At 36.2% G+C, this 10,917-nt stretch overlaps 1 protein-coding gene across 2 annotated transcripts; it reads left to right on the top strand.

Moving 5' to 3' along the window:
* The first annotated feature begins 746 nt into the window (after positions 1-746).
* Positions 747-10,472, top strand: LOC306875408 (profilin-2-like). 2 transcript variants are annotated; one of them, XM_079425935.1, is made up of 3 exons: positions 747-1,062; positions 5,926-6,118; positions 9,180-10,468. In XM_079425935.1, exons 1-3 carry the CDS (start codon positions 931-933, stop codon positions 9,275-9,277), a joined length of 423 nt encoding a protein of 140 aa, XP_079282061.1. In that variant the 5' UTR covers positions 747-930; the 3' UTR covers positions 9,278-10,468. The 2 variants fall into 2 exon arrangements, with proteins under 2 accessions (XP_079282061.1, XP_079282062.1); XM_079425936.1 differs by having other exon boundaries at positions 800-1,062; positions 8,815-10,472.
* Positions 10,473-10,917: the final 445 nt, after the last annotated feature.

The raw sequence follows: 10,917 nt of genomic DNA, 5'->3' as shown, positions 1-10,917 counted from the left end.
TATTGTTATACTAGAGGCTGCAAAGCAGGCATAATTTAATCTGGCTTTTATGCAGCATTATGTCTTGACACTGAATTTTGAGCTGGCACAGAGAAGCCTCAACTAAAGTCACCTTTTGAATATGATTTTTTTTATGTCATTACGTGATTTGTCCAGAAGAGGTCGGAAGAGGCTATGATTTATGTGGTGATAAACAACAAATGCTGATGCAGTCAAACTGACAAATACAGACAAAAACATATTTGATGTAGATTGCTACATAAATCCACCTGTGATCCGACCTGACCAAGATACCTTATTTCCCTGCGTTGCAACTCAAATTTAATCAAATGTTAGGCTGATCTCACCCAAAAATATCACTAACCTTGAGAGGTGTTTTTTTAACTTTGCTGTCTCGCGAACCGATGAGCTTTAATAAAACAGTTTGGACCAATAAAAAACAGATGACAGGCAAAGTTCTAAATCTACAAAATGAAAAAAAGGAAGATCTTTCTCCAGAGGCCTTTTGAAACTGCTTTTGATGTGAATAACACTGAACTTTTGGAAATGTGAAATGTGCAAACCAAAAGTAAATTATAGTCCCAGCATCATGGGTAAAATGTATTGTTGTTTCTTACATGCATTGCATTGCACACATTAACTAACTTTGTCATACAAAACGTGGCTTCTGAACGCTCATGCACACAGAACTAGTATTAATCCGCGCACGCGGCTTTGTTCTAATGGACCGCAGCCTAAGCGCGCCTGCGCGGAGGGATATTTGAGGGACTACACCCAGAGCCTCCATTCAGCCGGGACTCTTTACTGCTCAAACTCTCATTAGAGAAGGGGGCGTGCGGGACATCCAAATACACGGTAACCGCGCGAAACTGACTGTCAGTCCCGTCTTTTTAAGGCTAGCTTGTGAGCGTTTGGAAGCAGAAGGCAGACATGTCGTGGCAGAGCTATGTGGATAACCTGATGTCGGATGGCAGCTGCCAGGACTCCGCCATTGTTGGGTGCAACTCGGACTCTAAATACGTTTGGGCAGCGCAGGAGGGGGGCACGTTCCTAAACATCACGGTAAATACGCCTTATTAACTGCACTCTTTATGCTGCCTTTAGTGGAGGACTGAAAACTGTGGCTGTGTGTCAATAACTAGACCGCATGTTTGGTCGGAATGCGGCTTCATTTGGAATTAGCGCCTAAAACTAAAGCGCGATGTTTATTTTGTATCAAGTAAAGCGCGATTTTAAACGCGCCAAAATGGAACTCTGAAGTGCTATCTTTGTAGGAGACTCCCAAGGGTTTGGGACACAGCCAGGGTTTCGATCAACCTGTCTGCCAGTGTATTAGAGATCCAGGGCCTGGTCAGCTTGAATGGGACTGAAAGCTAACACATACTAGCTGCTAGCAGACTAAACAAAAACATAACTTGAGAGATGTTTGTTCACCCTGGATGAGTGTTTCAATTTGGGCTGAATACGGGATCTTCGCAGTACCTGCCCTCTTCCCGTTGTCCAAGATGGCGCTCCATAAATGGGTGTTAATAAATCTAACAACAGCCTTGTTTGTCACACACACCTTTATTTCCTCCAGCTTAATGTGTTGCTTTCAGTTGAACGTTTACTTTTGCCACATGTAGGCTAAACATGCCTTTTACGTTTTTGTTAATAGGGGTAGTTCATCAAATTATTACTCGCCTTCATGTTCTTTCATACCAAGATGTGATTTATTGTATGAACAAAAAACACTAAAACTGTTTGTGCTATTAACAGATGTACAAGTTGCATATTTAAAGGGATAGTTCACCCAAAAATGAAATAGTCATAATTTACTCATACTATGGATCAAAGTTGTTCCAAGCTCGTACAAGTTTCTTTCTTATGTTGAACAAAAAAAATGATATTTTGAAGAATGCTAGTAACCTTTTGCTAGTTTTTTTTTCTCCATACTATGGAAGTCAATGGCTACCGTCAGAAGGCGAGTAAATTTTCCATTTGGGGTGAACTGTGTCTTTAAGATTAGATAGTAGTAAGGTTCAGATGGTTATGGAAAACCTGGAAGTATTTGGAAAGTTTGTTTTAAGGTCAGGAAATTTAACAAACGTTAACCATAGTCATACACTTCTTCTGTGAATTCAGTCTAAAATATTCCATCAGCTAGAAATTGGTACTTTTGGTGAGCGTAATAACGTCTACAAAATTTAAAAAAATTCCTTATCCAGTAATCACAAAAGTCATGAGAATTCACTGATCGAACGCTGTGGGAATCCTTATATTGGATGTTTACTACAGTGCTATAGGAATATGCATCTATTAAGGACTGTTGTAATGGATTTCCGTTTTGAAATGAGATTTGACTCATCATGTCAGACTTTATTATACGTTTCTGTATAGTCCATATCTTCTCACCCTCATGTTGTTTCAAACCTGCATGACCTCTTGCGTTAACGCCTCTGTCAGTCATATGGGTTTTGAATGACAGTAAAAGCAGTGGGTTTTTTCTGCTTAGTTTCCTGTACTGATAGAGAAAGGTATGAGTTCAGAAAGGCTTCATGAATTTCAAGGCTGTGTCTATCACCATGCGACTGCCTCCAGACCTTACTGGAAATAGCACTGGCTCACTGATTCTCACCAAAGAGTAGCTGCTTTTAGTTTTATGTGGTTTGGCCTTGGGGGAAAACAGCTCTGTAGATTCATAGTGGGCCAGTACAAACAAAGCTACTGTGATGCAGTCCAAATGGCAATCAAACGAGTAAGAAAATTGCACGTTCAGGCTTGATCAGTGCTGGCATTTGACACACAAAACCATTGTTTAATGTGATTACTGCTTTCCAGTTTGAGGGTTAGGCAGAATGTTTCCCAAATATGTAGTGTTGTAGAAGTTCCTCCTTTTAAGGACGCTGGTACAAATTACCTCCGCACAGCTATGCTTTTATCATATCCTTTGAAAACTGTAGAATACTCTAAAAATAAACATCCATATTTGCTGTTTAATGATCAAACTGGAGCATTTGTAGTCCGATGTAGTTTGGCATGAATGATTTTATTCATTTTTTTTTTTATCAGAATTGATTAGCTGTTGGGTCGTCCGGTGAAAGTGTGGTCACATTTCCTGGAGTAATTTCAGAAGAGTTTTGCTATAAGCCCAAAGTATACTTTGTTTTTGTACGTGTACACTAGAATGTAGCCTACTCCATTTGATAGTATGTGCAGGCGGTCGACACCTGTGTTTAAACACAACTTAATCTTTGTTCAGTATTTGCACTAATTGTCTCCATTGATGACCGATTAAAAAATAGCTTTTTACCCATTTAAACCAAAGTTGTTTGTTGTCACAAGTCTCCAATGTTTGGTTGTTTTTGTTTCATCTCTTTGGTTTTGTTTTCTACTGTTAAACAATGGCCCGGGCCAGTGTTGCCACCTTGTGGAACAACTGATTAGTGCAAAACAAATTTAATGCGCATGTGTGACCTGGTTACAAAAATCGGGTGCCGTGCCTACAGTACGCGCATACTATTCTTTTGACAAAATGTGCTTCACATGCACAGTATTAGGGCGGGGCGATACGAGCAAAATTTAATATCTCGGGATTTTCTGGCTGATTTTCAGTATACGGTATATATCTCGGTATTTGGAGTAAACCAACTGAATGTAACCATGTTGGCATATTATGTGCAAAAAAGGGTTAAAATCACATTACATTCTAACATTGTAGCATTGCAATCTAAAAACAAAAATAATGCTTTTAACGAAGAAGTGAAGTTTACTAAACTAAAAATGAAAATAATAAAGCACCGACTAGGCTAATTGAGTAAAAAGGCTATTTTGATTACCCCATTACAGCCACTTTACAGTTAGTGCTATCATACAAATACACTTATAGGTTTAAAATTCTACATGCGTCACATTTATTGTCTAAATCCAAATTTTTCAGCAAAATGTTTATTTTAGTCAGAGTTATTGCACTCCTATTTCATTGTGCTCTGAAGTCTGTGAAGTTTAGCGGAGAATCGCAAAGCAAAAGCTCATGCACTTCTGACAACAAAATGGAAATATTGCCATTGCTTTCTAGCATTTATAGATGGAGAATATACCTGTGAAATGTAAGTTATGCATTTAGCACATCTCAAACACATTAAATGGCGCATCTCTGTCAGCGGCACGCAATCTTTCTGTCAGAGACGCTTGAAACTGAAACTATAAGCTACTATATCTTACGAGTTTTTTAAAGCCCTTCATTTATAACATGTTTGGAACAAATAGTAGTATGCACTTTCTCCACAGCAGTTCAGTGTGTGTCCTCCCTAGATATTTTTTTCAGATGCGCTCGTATCAAACTACTGTATATCGTTATTAACGGTATTGCTTCGTACCGTATAGCTCATAAAAAATGTATCGTACAAACTCGATATACCACCCAGCCCTACACAGTATATGAAACCTTGCATATGCGTAAAAACTGAGGTATACTTTGGGCTTCAAGGTTAAAGTTTGCTCATCGTAAAGGTGGGTGCAGTCAACATTTATCATTTAACAATGCTCCTCGAACTTTAGCGGGAACGAAATCCAATCATTTAAATGGCAATCTGCACGTTTGGGAATTTTGTGCAAAGCTGAAAGATTTTCCCCCCACAGATTTCGCAATGAGTTCAGTTGGTCATATTTATTGCTGCTCAGCAAAATTTTGTGGGTGAAATCCAGTCATTTTAATGGGTATCTGCATAATTGTGAATTTTGCCTAAATTTTCCTAGACAATTTCCCAACGCAAATTTTTGTAATTTGCTGCACTGGCGGACAGAAAGCTGATTGGTTTGAAAGTGACTTTGGTGTGAAATGTGCTCGAAACATCGCTACACTATTGACATTACGCTCGCTAATTTGACACATTTATTGTTACTCAGCAGAATTTAGTGGGCAAAGTCCAATCATTTCAACAGTAATCTGCAAGAACGGGAATTTTGTGCAAAGCCAAAAGATTTCGCAATGTTTTTTGGTCATGGGATTTCATCGCATTGACCAATAGAAAGCTAATTCATTTGAAAGTGACTTTGGTGTGAGATGTTCGAAACATTGCAACACTATTGACATCAGACCTTTATTTTATTTTAAGCAAAATTTCACTAATTTAACATTCATTGTTGCTCAGCAAAATTTTCTGTTTCAATAGAGTATGCACTATTGGGAATTTTGCGTAAAACCGAAAGATTTCCCCACGCAGATTTTGTAATGCGTTCAAGTTGGTCATGCAAATTCACCACATTGATCAACCAAAAGCTGATTGGTTTGAAAGAATCCAAACATTGAAAACAGACCTTTTTTTTTGCCCGCAAAAATGTTAATGATTTTCACACATTTTGTGGGCAAAATCCAGTTATTTCAATTAATTTTGTTTCAATTGGGTTCAAATTGGTCACGTAAATTTGCAATGTTGACCAACAGAAATCTTCTTGGTTAGAAAGTGTTAATTGGTACGTCACTATGACGGTGTCACTATTGACTGTACGTTTTTGTTTGTGAAATTTTGCCAATATTTCACTGATGTGATCGCAGCTTTAACAGCACTACATGAAAACAAAAACTGAGTTGTCAGGCAGATTTCATCACAAAAATAGGTTGAAGTCGCGTCTAGGCCAGGTGTTTCCAACAGCTGGTCATTTGTCTTTTCACACTAAAAATAAAGATTGTGCACAAAAACAGCTAGTTTTAACTTTTTGTTGTGTTCTTAATGACTCCTTGATGTTCAAAGTGCATGACGATATTTCTAAGACTTTGTATCTTTAGTTTATCTAAAATTAACTGCATTGATCTCTCCATAAATGATCATGCTCATCTAACTTCCTACCTGTATTTGGCTGTTCATTAATCCATATTAAAATGTAAAAGACTAGACAAGAAGATACAGATCCATATTTAATATTGTTTTATTTTTTAAACACCAGCCCACAGAAATCGACATCCTAGTAGGAAAAGACCGAGAGGGTTTTTTCACCAACGGCCTGACCTTAGGTTCAAAGAAGTGCTCTGTTATCCGAGACAGCCTCCTAGTCGACGGTGATTGGACAATGGACATAAGGACAAAGAGTCAAGGAGGAGAGCCCACGTACAACATCTCTGTCGGCAAAGCAGCCAAAGGTACTTGTCCGTTCTTATTTCATCACACATATCTTTTGTTAGTAAAACATAATGTAGATGATAATAGTAATAATGTAGATGTTTTCCTCAGTATCTTTCCTGTATAACACAGGAGTCTTGTGTACATGACATTTATGTATCCTGACTTAATGGGAGACAAAAGCCATTAAATATTCACAATTAGGTGCTTGGAAGTGACACATCAGTGGGTGAATCTCATATACATATATATATATATATATATATATATATATATATATATATATATATATATATATATATATATATATATATATGTATGTGTGTATGAAGAGTTTATTTGCAAAAACGATAAATGTTTATTTAAAAAATGAACTGAGTGCTGTGCATTATTCTCCACATATAGCACGATCTGAACCCTAAACGTGTTTTGTCAAAAAAAGCCGGTATTGTTCACTTTCAAGGCATCGTGAATTCACGTTTTACTGCAGAAGCCAACAAGTGCCCTTGTTTTTGAACAGAAGCCAATAAATCCATTTTAGCGAATCAGTGCGCTGTATTCAAGTCAGGTGACAAGGTTGGCAGTCTCTTTGAAAAGATAGAGAGAGAGAGATTACGGAGATTAAACGAGTGTTTTTGTTTAACTCTGAAACATGAACATGGCGTTTTCTGCTTTTGCTATAAAACAAACTCTCTCTCTCTATATATATATATATATATATATATATATATATATATATATATATATATATATATATATATATAATGTATATGTGTGTGTATGTATAAATAAATTTAATATATAAACAAGTTTTCTTAAATGTATGCATGTGTATGTATTTATATTTACATAATAAATGCACACACTATGTAAACAAACTTATTTTGTATGCGATTAATTGTTTGACAGCACTTTATATATATATATATATATATATATAAAACATTTTTTTTTTTTAACTAGTGAGGAAAATGTAATGCAAAAATCCTAATTAACTGAAAAAAATAATCCTAATTTTGCCTGAAATATGACCTAAGCATTTCTTTGAGAATCTTGCTTTTACCAAAATGGGCTTTCTACACCATTTTTTGCAAAGAAATGCAGCATTTTATTTTAGCTAGTGATTTTAGAGCGTCTCTGTCGATCACGAGACTTGAGCTCAGGTGTTCAGGAAGTTTCTGGGACCTGTTGAGGTACATTCCCTCTCACATGCATGTGTGTTTCTGCTACTCTCACACACATCTGGGGTCTGTCGCTCTGTAAAACATGAGAGGATTTCCTGTTTCCTGAAATAAAGTGTTCCTTTTATGAATCGATCTCTTTCTTATAGCTCATGGCATGTATTGAGGAGAGGAACTAAACTTGCTCTTCCTGCTTGAATTGAATGAATCGCATGCTACAATCTATTTCTCTAACACTTGGGCTAATGAACACTTTCTGGAAATCCTAATCTATATCTCCAGATGAATAGACTAATTGTTTGGTCATTGCTAAACTTAAATGGTATCATTATAATAAGGTTCATTATACTACAGCATTGTTGAATGCTTGATTCTGATTGGCTGACAGACATTTTAAGGTGTTGAACTGCGATTTAATTGCATTACAGTTCCTGCTCACTGCCAAATTATTGCAGCTATTTCCAAGAGCCCTACGGCATGCAACTGCAAACGAACCAGGAAAAACAGCAAACTTTTTACTTGAAATATCTCCCTAAAGCCAAGATGTGCAAGAAAGTAGTACATTTGAGTGTTGCAAGTATGAAAAATGTAATGCATTGCGGGGAAATCTTTGGTATAAGCGGGATAATGGATGATAAATTAGTGCCACATTACCACCTCAGATGTGCATTAATTTTTAATAATTCAGCGGCCCATCGTCAACCATTACTTATTAAGAGTAACTATATAATCAAGCATTACCTAAGAGGAAGATTTTTTGATTTGCATAACATCTGATCCAGTGTGTAGCTTATACTGGCCAAAAATGGGAAATTAATTTATGAAATTATAATATTACAAATAGTATAATACTATGTACTAATAACTATATTTAATTTATAATATTGTTTATAACTTTTAAAAAACATTAGTTACAAATATTATTAATTGCAATATATATATAGTATAGTACTATATGAAATATTTGAATTATAATATTATTTTTGCAATGCAACATGATCATGACAGTCCATTCTTAACTGAAATCTTACATTGTTTCATAACTGAAAATAACTTGTATAATCTATATATGTTTTAATAAAGCTATAGGTTTTTTTTATCAAAAGTCTCAATAGATATACTCTGTATATATTTTATATATAAATCTATTATTGTGCATTATAATTAACATCGTAATTGTAATTATTATTGTTTACTTTTCAGATAAACTCTTCATGGTCTTAAAAACACTTTTTTTTTTTTTTTTTTTTTTTTTTTTTTTTAGGCGTATGCAAATCTGAAATTGATACCACAAAAATAGCACACACCTCTTAAAAACAAAGTTGAACTATTATTAGTTGTTAAAGTGTTCCCAATAGTAGCTAAATGAAGGTATTTACTCTAGGCTACAGTCTTTCCCTCTGCATGCATGTTATCTCGATCTCTTTCTACTTGTTATTCTGTGCTATCTGGCCTCGTTGATCTTGGTTTGGCTTTTTTCCAGAGCTGTGATTTTCCTGTCCTCTTAACTTCCTCTCTCTGTGTTTTTCTTTCAGTCTTGGTTCTTGTAATGGGCAAAGAAGGGGTCCACGGTGGCGGCCTGAATAAGAAGGCATTTTCAATGGCAAAATACTTGAGAGATTCGGGGTTCTAGTTTTTTTTTTTTTTTTTTTCTTGGTCAAGTAGTGAAATTTAGGGAGTAAAATAAATAAAAATCACCCATGTTCCCAAAAATAAGCTGTGAAGATTGTTTCCCCCCTTGAAACACATGTAAAGTTTTTGGACCTCTTAATGACAAGGAAGGGTAATGAATCTTGTCAACAATTGCATCGCTTTTTAAGTTGGGGAAAGTCGTTTCTTTATTTTTCCCACTCAAGTTTGTTGATTTTTGTTCTTGTTTTTTTCCCCTTGTGTACTCCAGCTTTGGTTTTAGTCATGGGCAAGGAAGGCACCCATGGAGGGCTGCTCAACAAGAAAGCGTATCACATGGCTGATTACCTGAGGAAATCTGGATATTAAGACGCCTCCAATCCTAGCTGCTCATTCTGCTAAACCTTCTAGATGGCTTCATCATCCATTGGTTTTAAACTTCCATTTTGTGCTACCCAAACCCCATTTCTTTCCCGTTAATGTCCATTTAATGAGTTCGGTCCCATTTTAGCACTACGAACCCATGGTGCGCGCTTCAGACCAAAAGCTAGCGTGAAAACTTCACGTCTTTTTTTTTTTGGGGGAGTTTGGTTGATTAACTAAGGGCTTGAGCTCAACTCAAATTCCCATTCCTAGATCCAATCTGGGAACAGTCGACTGTATGCATATCTACAAGCCTACCGAATTAACCCTAGTTAGGCTGGATGACATATTTAGCATTCTCATCAAATTAAATATGGCGTCTGCTCTAACAAACATCCGTTTTGTCATTTTTCCTCAACCTGAAGTTTGTCGCCATTGGCGCATCAACACTAACTGTAAACGCGACACTACCAATTGATATTTTTTTCTCAAGTTGAGGCCTCGTTTAGTTGGCTTTACTCTGATTTTTGAGCTGCAGGTAGCACCCCCATCCCCCCCCCCCCCCCACCAATCAACTCTACAATTGAATGTTTATTGATATTCCGTCATCGCACTTACTTTGCTAGCTTATGTAATCGTATATATTTTTAATTAGTTTTCAAGACGACCATTTCAGACAGTGGGTATCAGCGGTTCTTTTCAGTCGGACCAATTTGTGTCACTGCTTGGGTTATTTACACTACCATAAATGCTAACCAACAAAACACTAGCATCTGATCGCAGTCTTCAACACTTGAATTGAACCTGTACTGTTATGACTGTGGAATAAATTGCCTTTGAGTCGTCAGCGATATAACTGTCTGTCAAAACTTGATGTTTCATCAAGTCCAAATGTTCAAGTATGCGACACTCAAATCATAATGTGTATCCTGTGCCATAATGTAGAGAATCTGTTGTTGATTCAAACAGCTTCCCGAATGAACCTGTCGCTTCTTTGTTCAGGGGTTTTTAGTATGAGCTGAAGTTCTGGCCTTGTGGGGTATTTGTACAGGTGACTCTAGTTCATTTTTCTTTTTTCCCCCCTGTACTTTTTCATACATCTTGAATACAGTCTGATTTCATATGCATAAAATCTGAGAAATGCCATAAATTAATTTCACCACCTTGTTTACAGATTAAATAAATCTATTCCAACCCAGTTACTTGTTGGTTTTCTTTGCTGTGTGTTATTTCAGTGTTCATCTCATGGGGAATCTTTTCTGTTTTTCCCCCAAAATAAAGTTTAAAGTAGATAATGGACCGTTTGCACAAAAATGGGAAATTGTCCATGGTAGGCAAATTTGTTTTATTGTACACAATTTTTCCTGTTTTGCACACAAAAATGGAGAAGTAAAACTTTAACTGAATGTCACATTAAAACAGTATTTCAAAACATTCCATCAGACCTTCGTCAGTTACCAAAAATGATCTGGTAATTACTTGGTAATAATAATAAACAGAATCTGTTGAAAACTTTATTTTTTTATTTTAGTTTTGTAAACTATAATTTTACTTCATTGCACAAAAAGAACAAACGGTCATAAGCATTTATTGCACAAAATGAAGTGTACATGAATAAGGGATGGAAGAAGAAAAATCCTGGAAAG

This window comes from Barbus barbus, assembly GCF_936440315.1.
Source record: "Barbus barbus genome assembly, chromosome: 9".
Taxonomy (NCBI): domain Eukaryota; kingdom Metazoa; phylum Chordata; class Actinopteri; order Cypriniformes; family Cyprinidae; genus Barbus; species Barbus barbus.
Note: the sequence above shows the minus strand (reverse complement) of the source record. Positions and strands in the feature narration are given on the sequence as shown.

Bases quoted from the DNA above. Each gene is read 5' to 3' on its own strand.
- LOC306875408 (XM_079425936.1), top strand. From the start codon at position 931: ATGTCGTGGCAGAGCTATGTGGATAACCTGATGTCGGATGGCAGCTGC. The intron at 1,063-5,925 runs GTAAATACGCCT...TTTAAACACCAG, and splicing joins GCACGTTCCTAAACATCACG to CCCACAGAAATCGACATCCT. The intron at 6,119-8,814 runs GTACTTGTCCGT...TTTTTCTTTCAG, and splicing joins TGTCGGCAAAGCAGCCAAAG to TCTTGGTTCTTGTAATGGGC.